Source organism: Schistocerca cancellata, chromosome 11 (genome assembly GCF_023864275.1).
Source record: "Schistocerca cancellata isolate TAMUIC-IGC-003103 chromosome 11, iqSchCanc2.1, whole genome shotgun sequence".
NCBI classification, from domain to species: Eukaryota; Metazoa; Arthropoda; class Insecta; order Orthoptera; family Acrididae; genus Schistocerca; species Schistocerca cancellata.
Window position 1 is genome coordinate 107,382,394 of NC_064636.1, and position 24,318 is coordinate 107,406,711.

Consider the following 24,318-nt stretch of genomic DNA (forward strand, 5'->3'; position numbering starts at 1 on the left):
TTAAGTGTAGCTGTATGAGTAGGACTAAAACGTAATTTGTTCATTAACATCAGTGCTAATCACAAATACACATCCTGTAAACAGACTTGTTCCAATCGTTTCATAATCGAATTCGTTCCGTTGCATAATTGTTCAAATGATCTATGGAGCATGTAACTAATCAACTAACCGTAACTAACTTATGTACTTAAGTAGTGTTATTTTGTCAAACACTTGCAGGTTACACTGCAAGGCAGCTCGGATGGATGGGCATTACTGAGCTGATTCAGGATCAACATAAATACACAATAAGAACATAGTTGTGAAAATAAAATTTTCGCATGCTTTATTTCTCACGATGACACGGTTCCTTAATGGCAAACACTGAACAGTCACTGATGGACATTTGCATAGTCACTAAAGCTGGTTTTTTGCTAACAACATAAAACACACAGAGAAATGCTGCTGAGAATACACCCAGGCTGACAAATTAATTGACCCCGACAGAGTTCTGAATACATTTTTAAATGGATAATGATTATCTTTAATCCCTACATCCTACATTGGCAGTCTAGTGCTCAGTAATTTATCTGTACCATGAGCTTAACTTCACACAGCACACATACATTTGCAAATACACACACTGATAAAGATTAAATATCATCTTTCTTCTCACAGAAAATTACAACTAATAATACTTTCACTTGCTAAGCACCATTTAAAAACAACATAGTCTCCTCTGCTTAGGACCATAACATAAATTGGTAAGCAGTCCACAAACACAAAGAACAATACAAAAATAAATATATCTCTTTTTCTCTTGCTCAAAAAGCATTCACACTTAATACACACAGATATCAATAACTCACTACTAAATTACGTTTGGTGCTTTGAAGACTTATAATCTAATTTACAGCAGCTGACAAAATTCTAGAGTTGTGTGCAAGTTTATACTATACTAACACTCATCTTTTTAAGTTTGGCACCAGCAGTAAATTCATTACTTTTTGTTTATTTTCTTTTAAAAGTACCAGTTAAAATGGAGACCATTTAAACAGCACAGCTTGTAAGCATGTTTTTCAATAATTCTTCGAACTCTATGTAAAAACCTATATATTGTTTGAACTGTCAAACTCAAAGCTTTCATTTTCTGGACACGCAGAGCTGACTAGATCGGACAACCATTTAGTCTCAGGTGAGAAAGTCGTCTGACCAAAGCTGTTATCACAGCACGTGCTTGTACTATGCAGAGTGCGTTGGCCATAATGTATTTCTGTAGAAAATTTGAGAAACAGGCATTACTCCTAGAAGAAATGTCATGTAATCACTTAGATGTACTGTGCTGCTTTATCATATTTTGGGGTGCCAAGTATAAGAATGCACACAAAAACTTGTTTGCCAGAAACTTATGCTAGAATCGCCCACAAAACCACACTTGTAGAAGTTTTCAAGAAGAGAGAGAGAGAGAGAGAGAGAGAGAGAGAGAGAGAATGGTGAATTAATTATTTTGTGGGAAGGAGGTACTGCAAAAGACAGAAAAAAAGATGTACAATTTCTGTGGAATGATTTCTACAACATAACATTAATTAGTACATATTTTCATTCGAATCATTTTATATACAACATTACTGGTCTCCTGGAAACAGTTCTTTTCATAATAAAATTACTCACTTCCATTGAAGTGAGAAATATACGACATCTGTTACCATTTTTAATTGAAGTGTGATATGCTTCCCTCACAGCATTCATAACACGAATTGCTGAACTTGCAGGCCACCTCAATGATAAAAAGTTTGTTATTAGTGGCAAGACTATAATAAATTACTTTACAATACAACATTCATTCACAGTTTTCAGTTATTAGGCAGCTGTATAATAAATCCTTCACAGTTGCGGACCACTAATACCAAACACACAGTTACTCAGGCAAGCTGCAGCACTCATTCTGCACCACTTACACTATGCCACTCTCCTTTTTCCAGTACCTCACAACTTGGAACCTCACACTCTCCCACATACTCACAAGCCATTAATTGAACTTCGTTACACAATACTTCCATTCCATACACCAGCTGCCACCACCTCGTGACCAACTCTACATCACCTCGCAGGCCGAGCACGTTCCGATACTGCCCGTGAAAGACAAACCGTCACAGCCCTACCGGCGTCCTAAGCGACGCCGGGAATTCAGTCTTTCACACGCTACAAACTCTACAGTCAGTTCAGAAACTTTCCACCGAAGCCGAGATCGTTGCACGATTTGTACTAACTGTAACTTAACTTCACAGAGTTCTCACCGACTGGACGTATGGGCACATTTTGAAACAATTGCGGAACTGTAACAGTTTTGGGAAAATGCATCAGGAATAGACCTGCGCCCAGAAGCGTCCGGTCCACAGCTCAGGGCTCCTACGCACCTGTCTTATCACCGAGTCCGGGCGGCAATCGCCTCCCCCCGCAACCCCAGCTCCGGAGGTGCTCCACCCCCGCCGCCACCGCCACCCTTTGACACTCCCTTCAGCTGCCCACCGCTCGACGACTGCCGAGGGACACGTGGAGACCGTGAGTGCAGCCTCCGGAAAACCTGTAATCCAAGAGTGTGTTATATTGCTCATACATCTGTTTATTCCTAATAATAATAATAATAATAATAATAATAATAATAATAATAATAATAATAATCTTTCCTCATTACGGAGAAACAAGCAATCTTGGTTATAAGAACCCCACTTCATTAGGTTGGATTACCACGAACATAGTAACCAACTTACTGATATTTGGTAGTGATGAGTGCATGGAATACCACACACAAATATCACAGCAAGTAAACGCCCTTTGGTAAAGTTTTAAAGACACTGCACACTGTGTCCTATAAAATAGAATAAAACAGCAGATGACCAAAAAGTATTTTTAAAAAATATGTAACCTGCTTTGTCCCTAAATTGACAAACAACAAACACTGGAAATAAGAAGGAAGCAGCAGATTACCTTACTATGGCATGTGACGCAGCCCAAAGGAGACCAAACGAGATCAGGCCTATAGTAAAGCTTTACATCAAAACGTGCCAGATACATAGTGCATATTCTCTTGCAGACGTCACACTGAATACGAAAACATACCGGGCCCCTCAAAGTAGTGTGTGCAGCTCACGGCAGATGGTGCAAGCAGGCTGTGAGCTATGATGGTATTCAGTCGCTAAATCTTGTCGTAACATTAAACTGTAACAGTTATTATACACGACTAGTGTCCTAAAAATTGCTGATAAAATGTTTACATTAATAGTAAAAATAATCAGGGTGAATCATCATCATCATCATCATCTAAGACTGATTATGCCTTTCAGCATTCAGTCTGGAGCATACTCCCCCTTATAAAATTCCTCCATGATCCCCTATTCAGTGCTAACATTGGTGCCTCTTCTGATGTTAAGCCTATTACTTCAAAATCATTCTTAACCGAATCCAGGTACCTTCTCCTCGGTCTACCCCGACTCCTCCTACCCTCTACTACTGAACCCATGAGTCTCTTGGGTAACCTCGCTTCTCCCATGCGTGTAACATGACCCCACCATCTAAGCCTGTTCGCGCTGACTGCTACATCTAGAGGGTTCATTCCCAGTTTTTCTTTGATTTCCTCATTGTGGACACCCTCCTGCCATTGTTCCCATCTACTAGTACCTGCAATCATCCTAGCTACTTTCATATCTGTAACCTCAACCTTATCGATAAGTTAACCTGAATCCACCCAGCTTTCGCTCCCATACAACAAAGTTGGTCGAAAGATTGAACAGTGCACAGATAACTTAGTCCGGTACTGACTTCCTTCTTGCAGAAGAGAGTAGATCTTAGCTAAGCGCTCACTGCATTAGCTTTGGTACAGCTTGCTTCCGGTTCTTTCACTATGTTGCCATCCTGTGAGAATATGCATCCTAAGTACTTGAAACCATCCACCTGTTCTAACTTTGTTCCTCCTATTTGGCACTCAATCCGTTTATATCTCTTTCCCACTGACATTACTTTCTTTTTGGAGATGCTAATCTTCATACCATAGTCCTTACATTTCTGATCTAGCTTTGAAATAATAATAAAAATTAAAAATTAAAGTATATAAAATAATCCATTGCTATAATGGAAAAGCACAAAAGTACAGAGGGGAGCTCCGAATATCAATTTTGGTGTCCCGAGTAGTATTAGAGATCATGCTCTGCTATCTACCTGTCACTACTGACAAATATTGATTTTATGTTTGTATTTGCATTTACCAGTGTCCCACTGAAGTCTATTGTACAGCTTCAATGCTGCACTTCTTTGGCATCTGTACACTGTTAGTCAGAAATGTCAGATAGGTAGCATGGCATAGGTAGCATGGCACGATTTTGTGTGTTGAGGAGGGGGTGCGGCGGTTATGGGTGTAGATTCTAGCTTTAGGGGGATTCAGGTATGTACAATGGTGTTGGCTATAATACTACGTGGGACACACTGCATTGGTATTCAGAGCTCCCCTCTATACTTTTATGCTTTCCCATCATAGCAATGTATTTTTTATATAGTTAAGCTTTTAATTTTTGTTCACTCTGATTATTCTGACTATTAATGTAAACATTTTATCAGCAATTTTTAGAACACCGGTCATCTATAACAACTGTTGCAGTTTATTGTTATGACAAGATTTAGCAACTGAATGCCATCACAGCTCACAGCCTGCATGCACCATCTGCCGAGAGCTGCGTGCACTAGTCTTTGAGGCCTCGTATGTTTCCATATTCAGTGTGACGTGTGCAAGAGAATACGCACTACACATTCGGCGTGTTTTGCTGTAGAGCTTTACTGTAGGCCCGATCCCATTCGGGCTAGGTTGGACTGCACCACGTGCCATAATAAGTTTATCTGCTGCTTCCTTCTTATTTCCAGTGGTGTTTGTCAATTTAGGGACAATGCAGGTTAAATATTTTTTATTCTGTTTTATAGGACACTGTGTAGTGTTTTAGAAGCTTTACTAAGGGTATCTACCAGCTGGGATATTTTATGCACGGTATGTCATGTACCCATTCACTACCAAATATTAGTAAGTTGTTTAATATTTTCTTGGTAATCCATCTTATTAAATGGGGTCACACCCCTATTAAGATATTTTTTATTTATTCAGAAGGTCAATCCAAATGTGCCTAAATAAAGGTGTAAGACATACTTGGGAAATAAAAAGAAATTACAATGCTGTGAACAAGACTGCTTGTTTCTTCATATCATACATACTGGTTGCTGTACCAGCCATGATACGAACTGTTCCTTTCAAATCTTAAACCCCAATCTTTTCAATTATGCCACTTGCACTCTATACACAATTTCCACTTTCTGGATGGGCTTAAATATAAAGGGTTTAGTGCAAGTGCACTTATTTCTATTGGTGACCGAAGACACTGTACTGAACATCATTACATCAGTATTTACGTCATTTTCAGTCACATAATTTAGCTATTACAAGTCCCACGTTTTTAGGTCAGGTTGTACCACCACTTACACACGGCACAAACCAGCCGTTAATGTCTATTTTTCTCTGGGGTCCAGGTCAGGTACTGAAATGTGGATGCGTGGATGCAATACAGATAGTCTACGCCGACTAGAGCAGTCAGTTATGGCCACGGAGCTAGTCATAACCGTGCAGAAAACATCAGGTCATAAAGTTTGTGATGTGTTTGTGGCAATAAACAGTTGTGTTTAAATATTAAGGTACAGCATATAAAAATATCTGAACACCCTGTATGTGTGTTAATAATGTTTGATTTTCAAACGATCTAGGCTACATCAAATTTTTTACCAACTCAGCACTATACTGAGCAGAGTCAGACATGAAATGCAACTGCATTTCTGGCTCAAGTGGCCATTCACTATGACTGCTGCAAAATGAAGAACAACGAATAACAGTTTTTTCCTTTTCCTCCTCCTGTCAGTGGCAAACAAAAATGAATTGGCACCACATAAATACTCTTCCAAGTGAGCATCTTCATGATGCCAAACGAAGTGTGAATAAAAACATAATAAAGCAAAAACCACACCACACTACATTACAACCACAAAACTAATCGGGCTGTGTTAAGTCGCAACCGTATGAGATGTGAGATGTTACATCCCACATACACTGAATTTCTTAAATTGACAGAGGTCACATCAGAAGGAAATGTTTTACTTCAATCCAGATGGAAAATGGCTCCACCAATCCATCTCAGATCTTTTTATTAGTAGGCAGCACCATGCAAACATAAAGGTAAATAATGCACCAAAACCAGAATAGAAAAATCTGTTAACAGTTTTCTATCAAAATGCACAGGACTTAGGCAGCAAGTTAGGTGAATCTTAAGTGCTTCTGAATGACTATTTAAAGCCTTCAGGCAAAATTCAACAATGTAAAGTGCAGGGTGGAATGTAACAATATTATGAAAAAGGACAGTTGTTACTCATCATATAGTGGAGATGCTGAGTCATAGACAGACACTACAAATAGACTGTCAGAAAATGAGCTTTCAGTCAGCAAGGCCTTTGTCGGAGATAGAAAAAAAAATGCTCCAGCAAAGGCCTTGTTGGCCGAACGCTGATTTTCTGACAATCTTTTTGTTGTGCCTATCTGCGACCCAGCATATCCGTTGCATGGTGAACAGCAACTATCCTTTTCATAATATTGTTATTTAAAGTCTTATGTAGAAAAGAGCAGTGGCTCAAAGGGATGCAGCATGTACCACTGTTATTCAAGAGTTTGAAATAATACGGAAGTGTTGTAGCCCCATAAAGGACATTGAACATGCATATATGTTAGGACGGGGCTTCATTCAAGAAAAATTAAACATACTAAAATAAAATGCACGGAAAAAGATTTTGAATACTGCACTTGGGTGTTAGAATTAACATTTTTGTTCGCGCGCGCGTGCGCGTACACACACACACACACACACACACACACACACACACACACACTGTTTTCTTGCAAAGCCTTGAAATGCTGCTACATGAATTCAAATATCAGCTAAAATGCAATTGTTCTTGACAATATCAATGTTAATTTTAAAATGACTGTGCTAAACACTAACAGCTCATCAATCTATTCTTGTCTTGTACTATGACAGCAACCACACATATAGACACTGGATGTATAAATCAGACTAAACCATTAACTGACCAAATATTTTTCAATATGAACAGATGTGAACATATCACTGATGTAACAGACACCAGGTTATTGGACAATAAGCCAGTCACATTGAACATAATATTACAACAAATAAGGATCGAATGGTCAATGATACATACAGGAAAAGAAGATTTGTTAGTGACAATAGCCTAAAGGTTTATAATCCCTTGTTAAAAATATAACTTGGCACAGGTTATGTATCTGTAATGTAGATATATAAGTTTCAGTCATTTCTTACAAGTTATAGACATTGTTACAATGCTGTGTTTCCAATTAAATGATTCAAAATTAAAATTAAAGGAAACACATAGGTAATCCAGGGAATAAGAAATTAAGCAGACATCCTCAAAAAGTTAAAACAAATCAGCCAGGAATACTGAAACACTGAAACAACATGGGAAAAGTTGTTGTATAAACAAATTAATAGTGTAGGAAAAGACAGATTGCTACTTATCGTAAAAGTGACACACTAAGTCGCAGATACGCACAATTAAAATATACTTACACATAAGCTTTTGGCCGCAGCCTTCATCAGAAAAGGAAAGAGAGACACAATTCATACACAAAAGCAAGGTCTTTCAATTGTGCCTGTCTGCAACTCAACATGTCATCTTTACAGCAAGCAGCAATCTATCTTTTCCTGCAGTGTTGATATTCCGGCATTGAGTTTCCATTGTTTCTAAAAAAAAATTTAATACAAGCTATGAAGGTTGATAATAACTCGTATATCAGGATATATCAATAAAAATATGTAAATAGATATGTAGGCAGAAAAAAAAATCATTAAGATTGAAGGTAAAACTGCTAGCGGCCTATAGTAGAAAGCCAACATATTCAAAAAATATTACACAAATTCCGTACCCTCACATTACCTATTACACAGGTACTAGCTTGACTTCAATTGCTATGATGTGCAGGTTCTGTAACACACTTCTACAGTTGTTTAGCACCAAAACTTTTGAAACTTTTTATATTCTGCATTTCCTTGGAAAGGGTGAAAGAATCAGCCAACCAGTTGAATAATGAAGGTTTAATAGAACCTTTGACCTAGGTTTTTGGTTTGGTTTTGTTTTGCTTTAGGGTGCAACAAACAACTGGGGTCATACACACCCAAGTCAAAACTATAGAACATGAAGAAAGACAGGAGTTACAAAACGACTATACGTCAGTCTCAATGGACATAATACAACACAGCTAAAAACAGGCACATGGAAAAATGCTAAAGAAAGAAACCATACAGAAATAGAGGTCAAAAACTAAAAATTAAATAGCCTTCGTCATTTTGCTTCGGTAGGTAAAAAGTAAGATACGGTCAACAGCCCACGTGTCATTTGCTAAAATGGCTGATAACTCAGATGGTAAACACAAGTAGGAACGTAAATGGTTAAAAAATGGGCAGTCCGTCATGAGATGGTGGACAGTTAAAAATTGGGTGCAATGTGTACAAAGTGGTGGGGTAGTGACACTTATCACACAACGATGGCTAAAAACGCAGAGCCCAATACGCAGACACCTTAAAATGACCATACGGGGGGGTCGAGAAGAGGTCGTCTGAGCCAATGGGAGAGGCTTAATAAGTCAGAGCTTATTCCCGTGGAGGGAGGACCATCAGTGGTGCCAAAGGGACACCACTTCCTGACAGACGGCAACACAGAAATCGTCAGAGGGAATATAGGTACCCGCGGGCAGAGGTACGAGGACTGCAACCTCGGCAGCAGCGTCAGCAGCCTCATTTCCTGCCAGACCGACACGACCGGAAACCCACGGAAACACCACACTGGTTCCACCGAGAGTGAGCAAGTGACAGTTTTCCCAGGCCCACTGCACTACGGGACGGGTGGTGTACAGCGCGCACAGACTTTGAACGGCACTGAGTGAGTCTGAGCAGAGGACACAATCAAAAAGGCTGTGTTGCCGGACGTACTCCGTGGCCCGATACAGGGCGAAGAGCTCGGCTGTAAATACTGAGCAGTGTGCAGGAAGCCGGTATCGAGAGACACGGGTGCCAATGATGAGGGCACACCCAACTCCACAGTCAGTCCGAGAGCCATCAGTGTATACATTCGTGAAGTTCCGTGGAAAGGTCGTGAAACTGAAGGCGACTGACTGAGGCCGGAGTAGTGTCCTTAGGAAGCGAATGACGGCCAAGGTTAACGTGGGCCACTTCACGAAGCCAAGGTGGTGAACAGCTCACACCCACCGGGAAAGATGCCGGTAGTGTGAAGTTAAGCCGCCGTATCGAGTGCCGGAAGTGGACTCCAGGAGGTAACAGAGAAGAGGAACGCACCCCGTACTGGCGATCGAGAGAATCGTCGAAGGAGGCGGCACAGGACGGGTGGCCACATGTGGCAGACAAATGGCACGCATACCTGCTGAAAAGAAAGTCACGGCGGTAGTACAGTGATAGTTCAGCAGCTTCAGTGTACAGACACTCAACCGGATCGGTGTAAAAGGCGCCCGTGGCCAAACGGATTCCAGAACGGAGGATAGTGTCGAGATGGCATACGACGGCTGGACGTGCAGACGCGTAAACAAAGCACCCACAGTCGAGTTCCGAACGGACGAGGGACCGGTACAAAGAGAAGAGGACGGTTTGGTCGGCACCCGGGGAAGTACCACTGAGGACACGTAAGACACTGAGGAATGGTGTACAGTGGGCTGTCAGGTAAGACACGTAGGAAGACCGAGAGTGTTTCCTATCGAGCACGAGCCCCAGGAATTTTGTAGTTTCAACGAATGGAAGGGCAACAGACCTAAGATGTAAAGGTGGTGGGAGAAACCAATTGCATCACCATTACAGGATTAATGGCAATAGCAAAGAGGACGGCACTCGGGACGAAATCCTGAGGCACACTGTTTTTCTGGATAAACGTGTCTGACAAAGCAGAATCCACACACACGTTGAAAACTCGGTCTTTTAAAAATGCCTGAAGAAAACAGAACAAGCGGCCACGGAAGCCCCGTACGCAAAGAGTATGGAGGATACCAGTACTCCAGTAGGCCTTCTACAAATTGAAAAACACAGCCACAGTGTGGGATTTCCGCACAAAACCATTCGTGACACGGGTGGGCAAAGTAATAATGAAATGGTCAACTGCAATATGCCACGCTCGAAATCCACACCGTGCATTCGTCAGTAAATTGCGGGACTCGAACCACCGTACTAGTTGGGCACGAATCGTATGTTCCGTCACCTTGGGAATGCAGATGGTAACAGAGATGGGATGTTAGCTAGAAGGAAGCTTTTTGTCCTGACTGGGCTTATGTATGGGCACGACGGTGGCTTCACGCCGGTGTCTGGGAAATGTGCCCTCTGCCCAGGTGTGGTTGTACATGTTAAGTAGAAAGTGCTTGCCAGCAAGAGAAAGGTACTGCAAGATCTGAATGTGGATGGCGTCTGGCCCCGGGAGGATCGGGATGAACTGAGAGCACGATCTAGCTCCCTCATAGTAAAGGCGGCGTTGTAGCACTCGCAATTCGGAGAAGAGAAGGGTATCGCCTGAGCTTCCTCCGCTCATTTCCGACGGAGGAAGGCAGATTAATAGTGGGAAGAACTCGAAACTTCCACAAAATGGTGGCCCGAGGTGTCGGAGATAGCAATAGCATCCACGAGGATAATGTCTGCTATGTCAGGCCGGAAATCGGTCCCAGAAAGTCATCGGAGGTTGGCCCACACGACAGAGGAAGGGGTGGAACTGTTAAAAGAAATAGTGAATGAAATCCAGCTAGCCTTTTTGCTCTCTTGAAGAATGAGAGGACACTTTGCACGCATCTGTTTATAACAAATGTAGTTCGCCATTGTAGGGTGACAGTTAAAAATGTGGACAGCACGTTTCTGTGCACGCACTGTGTCGTGGCACGCCTCACTCCACCAAGCGACTGGGACACGATGTGGGAGGAATGGGATGTTCTGCAGCAGTAAGGGTAACACGGGTGAGGTGGTCCACCTGGTCATCACAACTGGGGAAATCCTATTCTTTGAAGGTCGCCAGGGAGGAGTAAAGCAGCCAGTCGGCCTTAGTAAGCTGCCATCTGGGCGTGCACACACAGGTGGTGCAGGAGTCAGCAAACGGATAGCACACGGGAAATGGTCAATCGAGCAGGTGTCAGAAAGAACTGACATGATGGAAAAATTGGACAGTGCAGAAGGATAGGTCCAAATGGGAATAGGTGTGCGAGGAGTCGGAAAGGAAATTGGGTGCTCCAGTGTTAAGGCAGAAGAGGGTGAGTTGGTTAAGACGGTCAGCCAAGAGGGCATCTCTCTGGCAGGTTGCGGGAGAAGCCCCAAGGGGATGACGCGCATTAGAGTCACCGAGCAACAAAAATGGGGGAGGTAGCTGCCCAATAAATTGAAGGACGTTTGCCCTGGTGACATCGAATGACGGAGAGACATAAATGGTACAGAGGGGAAAAGGTCAGGTGGCGAAGGAAATGCTAGAAACATAGGTTTGCCTTTCCTTAATCTATTTTCTAAGATAAGTTGTAGGGTCAGTATTGCCTCACGTGTTCCAACATTACTACAGAATCCAAACTGATCTTCCCCGAGGTCGGCTTCTACCAGTTTTTCCATTTGTCTGTAAAGAATTCGTGTCGGTATTTTGCATCCGTGGCTTATTAAACTGACAGTTCAGTAATTTTCACATCTGTCAACACCTGCTTTCTTTGGGATCGGAATTACTATATTCTTCTTGAAGTCTGAGGGTATTTCGCCTGTCTCATACATCTTGCTCACAGCGTGTATTTACAGTTAACACGATTTGCATCCTCACAGTGGTGCTACTATGGGAGGTGTTCTCGATTTGGAGACAGGCAGATGACAAAAACTGCTAAATGTTTAACCTTTTGAATAAAAACGTTCTCCTTCCAAAATAGGACACACATACATTAACACAAGCCACCTCATATACGCACAGCCACTGCAACAGAACCTGAAAAGAGCCGCAACCTGTTGATGTAGGTACTGTGCTAAGGGGATGGGGACATGGAGTGGGGGGAAGGGGGCGGGGAGGATAGCAGGGTAGTAGTGGGGTGAGGGAAGATGCTGCACTGCTGTGGGAGTGTGCAAGGACGTGGTGGGGGACAGGATAAGACAGCTAGGTAGGCTGTGCTGGGAGGAGTACAAGATGTATCCAGAGGCAAAGTGGAAGCAGCAAAGGGGATAGGTAAGTGGAGAGCAGGGACTGGTGAAGATTTAGGCTGGGGGAGTTTTGGGAACAATGGATATACAGCAGGGAGAGTTCACACCTGTGACATTCAGTAAAGTTGTTTGAGCTGTGGTAAAATTTGCTGTTTTAAAGAGCGCTCCGCAGGGCGTAGTGTGAAGCAGTCACCCTCCGTTTTTGGCGGTGGCGCCGCTGTGGCAGTCGCAGCTTTGGTGTCTCCCTGTGGTGGGAAAGGGGAAAGGTGGCCTGTTCACATGCAGTTAAGGGGCGCTATGAGCTCGCTAGTGGAGTTTGGACAGTTGGTGAGCTGGGTCAGTATTGGGCAGTCAGTGTCTGCCTGTCGTCCGGAGTGCTAGTATGTGTTAGGCCGCCAGTCTGTTCGAGTTTGTTCAGGCCTTGGTCATTGGCGGTCGCATTGATCGGTCGATCGGTCGCGCACTGAGACATGACGTGACTTGTCTGCCTTTTACGTCGGCGTGTGTGAGGTCGCCACGTGAATCCAGCGGGCCGCACCGTATAGAGAGGGGTAGTGGCTTCACGGTCGACACGCGAGTAATAGGAGTCAAACCATGACGTCGGGCTGGCCGGTGCGAGCTGCGACGCCGTGAGACGGGAGATTGCTGCACCTTCCTGCGTCCGTTGGAGGGGTTGGCAGTGGACGGTTCGGGAGAGTGTTGGGGGTGCTGTGCCAGGTCTTCACCAGAAATCACAGTTTATTTAAAAAAAAAAAATGGTCCAAATGGCTCTGAGCACTATGGGACTTAACTTCTGAGGTCATCAGTCCCCTAGAACTTAGAACTACTTAAACCTAACTAACCTAAGGACACCACACACACCCATGCCCGAGGCAGGATTCGAACCTGCGACCGTAGCGGTCGCGCGGTTCCAGACTGTAGCGCCTAGAAATGCTCGGCCACTCCGGCCGGCCAGTTTATTAAAAGTTAAGTGATTGGAGATATGTTGTTTCATTTACTTGTTGAATTCTACTTGTTTTCTTGGTGAGGTCACCAGCTACTTTGTATTTTTTGGGGTTGTCCCACCATTCTTCCCCGTTTGTCCACCTGTGGGAAGATGGTTATTTATGAATTGGGTGGTCTGTTTTTCACTTGTGGAGTAGGGGCAGATTAGAGCAATCTGCAGTTCAGGTTGTTCCCCCTGTCAATTTGCCGTACGTTAATAGCTGTCTCTGCCACGTTTGTCAGATTTGGTGTTAACGAATTTATTGCTTAAGGCGTAAAAGGCCGAATTCCTGAAATATGTTTTTATCCTGCCTATCATCTTGCGAGGCGGTATATGTGTAATATAGAGCATGTTTGTATATTTTATCAAAGACCGCATTTGATGGGTTTTATTTAAATGGTCAATTTAGTATATAAAATTGCCACACTTCCACTGTAAGAGTTCTTTTAAAAACATGTTGCACTTTCGGTGGCAAATAATTTTTAATGTGAGTGTTTTGTACTATTTCCATCCCTCCTACAGGGTGCATATTGTATGTGTTTGTGTAAGTTGTTAAAATTTTCAGTTTAAAGTAATCTGGTGTGTTGCAGATTTGCACCAGTGTAGTCTTTCAGAGGTTGTTGTGAGCGGTCGTGACTACGGCCGTGTTAAAAGGGAGCGGCAAGTTGCCCAGCCCGAAAGCTCGTACTGTCAAAAAAAAAAAAAAAAAAAGTTATTTCTGCCTCTGAATAAATTATAACTTGATATTTAGAGGGTGCTTTCCAATTATAATTTTTAATTTTTTTTTTTTTTAAGAAAGGGTTTTTAGGACGAAAAATTTCCATTTGTTGAAAGAAATTTGTTTCCATCAGTTACCCACTGGCAACTACTTCTACGCTCACGTAGTGTGATTAACTGTGTTAATGTTCTTGATGAATCACCAGTAAGTAAAGTAAATTCTTTAAGAAAAGGTTTTGAAAGTAAATCCACAGTTCAATACTGGTAGCATATCAGTAGTGGGGTGAGGGAAGATGCTGCACCGCTGTGGGAGTGTGCAAGGGCATGGTGGGGGACAGGATAAGGCAGCTAGGTAGGCTGTGCTGGGAGGAGTACAAGATGTACCCAGTGGCAGAGTGGAAGCAGCAAAGGGGATAAGTAAGTGGAGAGCAGGGACTGGTGAAGATTTAGGCTGGGGGGGAGTTTTGGGAACAATGGATATACAGCAGGGAGAGTTCCCACCTGTGAAATTCAGGAAAGCTGTTGTCAGCGGGAAGTCTCCAGATGGGGGCAGGCTGCGAATCGTCGCAGTGAAGCACACTGTGTTTGGGGGCATGTTCTGCAGCTGGGGGGTCCGGCTGTCTGGCAGCCACAGTTTGGCAGTGACTATTCGTGTGGGCAGACAGCTCGTCAGTTGTCCTACCCGCATACGATGTACCGTATTTACTCGAATCTAAGCCGCACTTTTTTTCTGGTTTTTGTGATCCAAAAAACCGCGTGCAGCTTAGAATCGAGTGCAAAGCAAGCGGAAGTTGTGAAAAATATTGGTGGGTCCCACCACAACTAACTTCTGCCGTCGAATATATGTAGTGCTACACAGGCATGCTTTGTAGGTGCAAAGATAAGTACTGGCACCAAAATCACTGCGTCATTTAAAAAAAAAGGTAAAAGACAAGCTTCTTTCTCCGTCCCGAGTTTCGACCACTGCATTTTCATACATTATCCAACGAAGTAAATACAAATTCCGTATTGTTCATCTTCGAATGTAGCAGCATTTCAATGTACTACGAAAATCCGACTGGCAAGACTGTCTGGGATGTATGTCAATATGGCCAACTCTACCTTCTGAATTTTATCCTATCTGTGAGAAGAGATGGTTGCTAACAGGATCTTTTATGAATTGTGAATCACATGCAGTATCCTCTTCACCATAAGAATAATACGAATATAAACATTTTGCCATGTATTGTTTCGCGTTTGCTGCTATCTCATTTAAATCCTGTCTGCCTCATAAACTACGAAACTAGAGTGAGACAACAGCAAACGCGGAAGAATATACATATCGTGTCATGTTTATATTCATATTATTCTTATGCCTAATAGTGATACAGTCAGAAATGAAGCACGGCAATTGACTAGATTTTTAAATCTAAATTGACTAATTTCTGTGCAGAAAGTTATGTACTAAAGAGGCGTCTGCAAAGATTTTCAAACGGAGAAAAATTTTCGCTAAACTCTCGTTCAGAACATCTTCTATAATACGCAGTCTATTATTTGGTTCTTGTTGATCATTATCAAAGAAAGCAGCAGTGTAAGTAACAACAAACATCAGTCTCTTGCCATTGTTTCGCTAATGAGACGATTCCTCTCTCTCTCTCTCTCTCTCTCTCTCTCTCTCTCTCTCTCTCTCTTTCTCTTTTTTTTAAAAAACGCGGCGGTAGCACGCACAAAGCAAGCCATGCCACGAGCGGCGACAGGCCGTAAACACGTACTATCAGAATCCGACAAACAATGCATGACACAGTACAGTAATGCATTTTCAGCTTAGAGTGACGTAAACACCTATAACAAAAAGAACTGCGCTTATCTGATCAAAGAAAAATAAGCAGTCAATTCAAACCAGACGAAGCACGTGAAAAAGGACGGGTACCCGTATAAATACGGACGGAGCGCCTGACGCATAGCAATGGCTACCTGGTAAAGCTTAACTGCTAAGCTTATGACTCGAACCAAACTACTGTTGCTATATCGTCATTCATTCGACCTAAATTGTGTCTCATATTACAATGGACCAACTTAGTTTCGATTTGTAGATGCAGCCCAAAACTTTTCTCTCCCCCTGAATTTCCAGTCTCAAATTTCAGGTGCGGCTTAGATTCGGGAAATTTTTTTTTGCTTGATTTCGAGTCTCATTTTTCAGGTGCGGCTTAGATTCGAGTGCGGCTTAGATTCAAGTAAATACGGTAGCTGTGGCCTAGTTTGTAGTTCTGTGAACTGCTTTCACAGGTAGCTCTGCCTCTGATGGCACAAGCAATGCCTCTGACAGGGCTGGAGCAGATGCCTGTCAGAGGACTACAGGATGGGTCTCGCATCTAGGACTGTTACCAGGATACGAGCCACGAGAAAAGAGGTTCTGAGGGGGTTGTTGTCGGTTGTTTTTTGGGGAAGGAGACCAGACAGCGAGGTCATCGGTCTCATCGGATTAGGGAAGGATGGGGAAGGAAGTCGGCCGTGCCCTTTGAAAGGAACCATCCCAGCATTTGCCTGGAGCGATTTAGGGAAATCACGAGGAACCTAAATCAGGATGGCTGGACACGGGATTGAACCATCGTCCTCCCGAATGCAAGTCCAGTGTCTAACCACTGCGCCACCTCGCTCGGTTATTCTGGGGGGGGGGGGGGGGGTCGGATAAGGGTATTACCTAGGTTCGGAAGGTTGTGCGATACCACTGTGGAAGAGGTGGGGAGGATATTCCTCATTACAGAGCACGATCAGAGGTAGTTGAATCCCTGGTGAAGAATGGGATTCAGTGCTCCAGTCCCGGATGGTCTTTTATGCTACCCATATTCTACTCTTTTCTCCCTATCCCCTCCACCTCCCATACCGCAGCATAGCCTCCCAACTCTGCTCGTAGCGACCCTATCATGTCCCCGTCGAGTCTCTGCACCCTCCCCACTCCTACCCTGCTATCACTCGCAATCCCTCCCCTATGCCTCGTCCTTACCCCCACCACCCGACCCCAGTAGACTTTTTTCTTTTTTTTTGTGGTTTTAGGGCGCAAAACTTCTATGGTCATTAGCACCCAGCCCGTGACTTAAGACAGTAAAAAACCGAAATTGAAAACCAGCTGCAATGGGAACAAAGTCATAAAATTGGAGAAACTAAAAGTAGAAGGAATGCTTAAAAATCCACTACAGAAAGGGGTTGGTTGTCCCAAAAAAAGGCTTCAAATGACTGACGTCATTTCACTGTCACTAATAAACTGGAGAACGCAGTCGGCTGAGCGCGTGTCATCTGCTAAAATCGACGATAGATCAGGCAATAGCTGTAGACGGGAGCGTAACGGATTAAAATAGGGGCATTCAATTAAAAGGTGTCTTACCGTCCACAGCTGACAGCAGTGGGGACAGAGTGGGGGAGGATCACCGCTTAAAAGATGTCGATGGCTAAAAAGACAGTGCCCTATCCGGAGTCTAGCTAAAATTACCTCCTCCCGACGACGCGTTCGGGAGGAAGAGGTCAAAGCGCAAGGAAGGGCTTTCACTTCCCGCAATTTATTACGGGGAAGTGTTGACCAATGCGCATGCCATAAATGAGCAACTTTGCGACATAAAACGCTCCGTAGATCGGTGAAGGGAAGCGACTGAATAGCTGGCCGAGGAAGAGAGACTGCAGCCTTGGCCGCTATATCGGCCGCCTCACTCCCACAGATACCAGCGTGTCCCGGGAGCCAGAGGAACGCTACCGAGACGCCCCCCAGGTGGAGCAAGCGCAGACAGTCCTGAATCCGGTGGACCAGAGGGTGCACAGGGTAAAGAGCTTGGAGACTGAGGAGAGAGCTGAGAGAATCTGAGCAGATAACGTACTGTATCCGCTGATGGCGGCGGATGTAGTGGACAGCCTGGAGAACAGCGTAAAGCTCCGCAGTATAAACCGAACACTGGTCGGGAAGCCGAAAGCGATTTGGGGTGTTGCCAACAATATAGGCACTCCCTACACCTAACGATGTTTTCGAGCTGTCGGTGTAAATAAATGTGGCGTCCGTCATTTCTGCACATAGAGCAGCAAATGCCCGACGATAAACAAGTGTAGGGGTACCATCCTTGGGAAATTGACAAAGGTCACGGAGCAGGCAGATCCGGGGACGGAGCCAAGGCGGTGCTGTACCCCAAGGTGTCAAGAAGGTTTTAGGAAAGCGGCAGGAAAGAGAATGGAGCAGTTGACAGAAGCGGACTCCCGGGGGTAGTAGGGAGGAGGAGCGGCCTGCATACCCTAACTCAAAGGAGGCGTCGAAAAAAAGGTCATGGGCTGGATTAGCAGACATGGAAGACAGATGGCTAGCATAACGACTCAGGAGGACTGCTCGCCGATTGGACAGCGGAGGTTCAGCAGTCTCAGCATAAAGGCTTTCCACAGGGCTAGTGTAAAAAGCTCCAGACACTAAACGTAATCCACGGTGGTGGATAGAGTCGAGACGCCGAAGAATAGACGGCCGAGCAGAGGAGTAGACTATGCTTCCATAATCCAATTTCGAGCGCACTAAGGCGCGATAGAGGCGGAGAAGGACCACTCGGTCCGCTCCCCAGGAGGTACCATTCAGGACACGGAGGGTGTTAAGCGATCGCAGACAGCGAGCCGAAAGATAGGAAACGTGGGAGGACCAGCACAGTTTTCTGTCAAACTTAAGACCCAAGAATTTAGCGACGTCTGAAAACGAAAGGTTGAGAGGACCTAGACGTAAGGAGGGCGGAAGAAACTCCTTACGTCACGAAAAATTGACACAAACGGTCTTACTGGGTGAGAAACGGAAGCCGGATTCGATGCTCCACGAGTGGAGGCGATCGAGACATCCTTGAAGACGTCGTTCAAGAAGGCTGGTGCGTGGAGAGCTGTAGTAGATCGCAAAATTGTCCACAAAGAGGGAGCCCGAGACATCAGGAAGGAGACAATCCATAATTGGATTTATGGCGATGGCAAACAGTACAACACTCAGCACGGATCCCTGAGGTACCCCGTTTTCTTGGAAGAAAGTACGGGAGAGAGTAGTGTTCACCCGCACCCTAAAAGTGCGCTCTGCCATAAATTCGCGAAGAAAAAGGGGCAGCCGGCCTCGAAAGCCCCAAGAGAACAGTGTGCGGAGGATGCCTGTCCTCCAACAGGTATCGTATGCTCTCTCCAGATCGAAAAATATTGCTACCGTTTGGCGTTTCCGGAGAAAATTGTTCATGATATAAGTGGAGAGAGCAACAAGATGGTCAACTGCAGAACGATGCTTCCGAAATCCGCATTGGGCTGGTGTTAAAAGACTGCGGGACCCCAGTAGACTGCTGACCATTTCAGACGCAGTTGCAGACTGCAGTCGGGCCCTTGCACGACTGTGCGTGTGCGAGTTGTGTCCGTCTGAATTTGTTCGTCTTCTATTTCATAAGGAGGGCTCTTTTTGACTGAAAGCTTAAATGTTTAGCAGTCTGTTTCACTACGCCTGTCTGCGATTCAACGCTTCCTCTGTCTGATGGGTGGCAATCTATCCTTTTCAACAAAAATAAACAATTTTTGAAAACATAATTGGATAGATAAAAAATCTACTCACGAAGTGTGGCAGGAGAACACACAATTATATAAACAATATGATACGATAGAAAGTTGCTACTCACTATACAATGAAGATGCTCAGTCGCAGATAGTCACAACAAAAAAACTATCACAATTACAGCTTTAGTCCGTTAAGGCATTTAATAGGCTGACCACACAACACACACACACACACACACACACACACACACTCAAACGTGTGCGTGCAAACGCAACTCACCCACACGACTGCAGTCTCAGGCAACTGAAACTATACTGCGAGCAACAGCACTCCTGTGCGTATGTCTATCTATTAATCGCCGAAAGCTATAATTGTGAGAGTCTTTTTGTTGTGCCTACCTGTGACTCGGAATCTCCGCTATATGGTGAGTAGCAACTTTCCTTCTCATAATATTTTTATTAAAAATGAAATTTCTGCAGCTGTACTTAAGATTATTTATTTACTTCGCTACTAGTTTCGGTGTTGCATTAACGCCATCTTCGGACCCGTACACTTTGGTGAAATCAGGTGCTCCTCACACACATTTCTCAAATCTGTGTTGTGAGTGGCAGCTGTCTGTCGCTGGTGAGCACACACACTGGGCTGATAAAAGCTAGAGTATATCTCCTACTGTCGTGTTGGATCTCCTTTTGCCTGGCATAGTGCAGTAACACCATGTGGCGTGGACTCACCAACTTGTTGGCTGTCCCCTGCAGAACATACACTACGCAATCAAAAGTATCCCGACATGTCGAAAAACACGTTTTGCATACTAGGTGCAAGGTACTGCCACATACTGCCAGGTACTCCGTATCAGCGACCTCACTAGTCATTGGACATCGTCAGAGAGCAGAATGGGGTGCTCTGCAGAACTCACAGACTTCGAATTTGGTCTTGCTTGTGTCATACGTCTGTACGTGAGATTTCCACAATCCTAAACATCCTTAGGTCTATTGTTTCCGATGTGATAGTGAAGTGTAAATGTGAAGGGACACGTATAGCACAAAAGCATATAGGCCGACCCGACACGAGGCCGCCGACAGTTTATGAGGGTCGTAGTGTGTAATAGGCAAACATCTATCCAGACCGTCAGAAAAGAATTACAAACTGTACCAAGATCCACTGCAAGTACTATAATAGTTAGGCAGGAGGTGAGAAATCTTGAATTTCACAGTCAAGTGGCTGCTCATAAGCCTGTAAATGCCAAACGACGCCTTGCTTGGTGTAAGGAATGTAAACATTGGGCGATTGAAGAGTGGAAAAATGTTGTGTGGAGTGACGAATCACTGTACACAATGTGGCAATCTGATGGCAGGATGTGGGTACGGCGAATGCCCGGTTAATGCCGTCTGCCAGTGTGTGTAGTGCCGACAGTAAAAGTCGGAGGTGGTGGTGGTATGGTGTGGTCATGTTTTTCATAGAGGGGGCTTGCACTCCTTGTCGTTTTGTGTCACACTATCACAGCACAGGCCTACACTGATGCTTTAAGCACCTTTTAGCTTCCCAAATAGCATTCCTGTAATGAACTGGCCTGCAGAGAGTCCTGACCTGAATCCTACAGAACACCTTTCGGATGTTTTGGAACGCCGACTTCTTGCCAGGCCTCACCGACCGACATCAATACCTCTCCTAAGTGCAGCACTCCGTGAAGAATAGTCAGCCATTCCCCAAGAAACCTTCCAGCACCTGATCGGACGTGTGCCTCCGAGAGTGGAAGCTGCCATCGAGGCTAAGGGTGGGCCAAGACCATACAGCATTACCAATGGAGGGTGCCAGAAACGTGTAAGTCATTTTCAGTCAGGTGTCTGGATGCTTTTGATCACATAGTATGATTGTGAAAGTGTTGCCAGTATACAATTTTGTGCACAAACTGACCTCTCGATTATGTCTCGTAAATGTTCGACAAATTTTATGTCCAGAAATGTGGGTGGGCAAATTGTTTGCTCAAATTGTCCACAGTGTTCTTCCAACCAATTGCAAACAATTGTGGCTCAGTGACAGAGCACATTGCCATCCATAAAAAATTCCATCATTGTTTGGGAACGTGAAGTCTACAAATGGTTACATACGGTCTCCAAGTACCCAAACATAACCACTGCCAGTCAAGGATCGGTTCAGTTAGATCGGAAGACCAGGTCTATTTCGTGTAAACACAGCACACACCATTATGGAACCACAATCAGTTTGCACGGTGCCTCGTTGACAACTTGGGTTCATTGCTTTGTGGGGTCTGCCTCACACTCAGACCCTACCAACAGCTCTTACCAACTGAACTTGGAACTCATCTGGCCAGGCTACGGTTTTCCAGTTGTTGAGGGTCCAACCGATACAGTCAGAGCCCAGAAGAGCCGCTGCAGGTGATGCCGTGCTGTCAGCAAAGGCACTCTTCTACCGTAGCCTGTTCGTGCTAAATTTCATTGCACTGTCCCATTTGCCACACATCCCACGTCGATTCTGTGCAGTACTGCTCATCTGTCGGCACTGACAACTCTACCCAAATTCCACTGCTCTCAGTCATTAAGCGAAGGCCATCAGCCACGGCGTTGTCTGTGGTGAGAGGTAATGCCTAGAATTTGGTATTCTCGGCACAGTCTTGACACTGTGGATCTCAGAATATTGCTTCCCAAACGATTTATCCATGTGCTCAAAGTCTGTTAATTCCTGTAGTGCAGCCATAATTACATCGGACACCTTTTCGTGACTCTCCTGTGTAGAAATGACAGCTCCACCAATGCAATGTCTTTTGTGCCTTGTGTACACAATACTACTGCCATCTATACAGAGTGATACGAAAAGGTACGGCCACACTTTCAGGAAACATTCCTCACACACAAATAAAGAAAAGCTGTTATGTGGACATGTGTCCACAAACGCTTACTTTCCATGTTAGAGCTCATTTTAGTTTCGTCCACCTACACTGAATGGAGCACGTTATCATGATTTCATACGGGATACTCTACCTGTGCTGCTAGAACATGTGCCTTTAGAAGTACGACACATGATGTGGTTCGTGCACGATGGAGCTCCTGCATGTTTCAGTCGAAGTGTTCGTACGCTTCTCAACAACAGATTCGGTGACCAATCGACTCGTAGAGGCGCACCAATTCCGTGGCCTCCACGCTCTCCACGCCCTCTTGACTTTCATTTATGGGGGCATTTGAAAGCTCTCATCTACGCAACCCCGGTACCAAATGTAGAGACTCTTCGTGCTCGTATTGTGGAGGGCTGTGATACAATACGCCATTCTCCAGAGCTGCACCAGCACATCAGGGATTCTGTGCGACGGAGGCTGGATGCACGTATCCTCACTAACAGAGGGCATTTTGAACATTTCCTGTAACAAAGTGTTTGAAGTCACGCTGGTACGTTCTGTTGCTGTGTGTTTCCATTCCATGATTAATGTGATTTGAAGAGAAGTAATAAAATGAGCTCCAACATGGAAAGTAAGCGTTTCCGGACCCATGTCCACATAACATATTTTCTTTCTTTGTCTGTGAGGAATGTTTCCTGAAAGTTTGGTAGTACCTTTTTGTAACACCCTGTATACCTGCATATTGCTATCCCATCTGTTTTGTCACCTCAATGTATTTCCACTGGCCTGGTACCACGAGTTTGCGGTTTTGTGCTGGGAACCTTGAAGAAAACAGCAACTCTGCATATATAGTTTTGTTCGTAAGTGTGGGAATCATGCTACAGAAACGCACCAAGTGTCGAACCGAGCTTTTCGAGATAATGCTTTGCGCCAGACACAGACAAATGAAGCGCTTGGGCATTTCAAAAATTGGAGAACACCGGTTGATGCTGGTAACCTTTCTAGTCAGCAGTCAACTGGCATCACACCAGTAAATGTCCAGAAACTGAGAGGTGTGATTCTGCACGGTTAAGGATAGACCATCCGAGATGTCTACAACATCTTACGAACAAGTTTTGGTACATCTCAACGTATTCTGTCGCACGAACTGAATTACTGAGGGGATTGAAAATAAAGGAGTCTGTCCCTCCTGGTGAGATGATGAATAACAAGTTCTGAAGTGATGTTATGGAGCATTTCAGGGAGGCCACAAGAAGAAAATGTCCACAGAAGTTGCATTCGTCCGTGAAATCCGTAGAGCTGTAGATGACAGCGCTCAGACTGATGCTGTGTTCGCTGACTTCAGAAAGGCATTTCACACCATACTGCACTGCCATTTAGTGGGGGGAGGGGTGGAAGAGTTTACTGAGTATTGGACCTGATTTGTGACTGGACTCAACTCTTCTTTGAAGATACAACTCAACACGTAGTTCTTAATGGAACTAACTGAAAAGATGTAAAGGTAATTCCGGAGTACCCTGAGGAAGTGTGATAGGTATACGAATGTATATAAATGATCTAGTACAAAGTGTCAGAAGCTCTTTAAGACTGTTTGCAGACGATACAGTTGTCTGAAAGAAACCGACACCACCAGAAGATCATATCACTTTGCAGAATGACCTGCAGATGCTTGATGAATGGTGCTGGGTCTTGTAGTTGACCCTAAATCTAAATAAATGTTAACATATTGCACATACATAGGAAAAGAAATCCACAACTGTACAGCTACACTACTGATGACAAAGTGCTAGAAACAGTGTCTATCAAAAAATATCCAGGAGCACCTACCCAGAGCGGCCATAAGTGGAATGAACACATAAAGCAAATAGTAGGTAAAGCAGAAACCAGGCATATTCACAGACAGAATCTAAAGGAAATGTAACTCGTCTACAGACGAAGTGGCTTATAAGGCTCTTGT

General features: G+C 44.2%; 1 protein-coding gene across 5 annotated transcripts in view; it reads right to left on the bottom strand.

Annotated features, from left to right (window-relative positions):
* Positions 1 to 299: 299 nt before the first annotated feature.
* Positions 300 to 24,318, bottom strand: part of LOC126108581 (sorting nexin-13-like) — a 417,686-nt gene continuing 393,667 nt past the window's right edge. For all 5 annotated transcript variants that reach the window (XM_049913874.1, XM_049913875.1, XM_049913873.1 and 2 more), the window contains one exon: positions 300 to 2,563. In XM_049913874.1, coding sequence (XP_049769831.1) covers positions 2,405 to 2,563 — 159 coding nt within the window. In that variant the 3' untranslated portion in view covers positions 300 to 2,404. The remainder of the gene's footprint in view (positions 2,564 to 24,318) is intronic.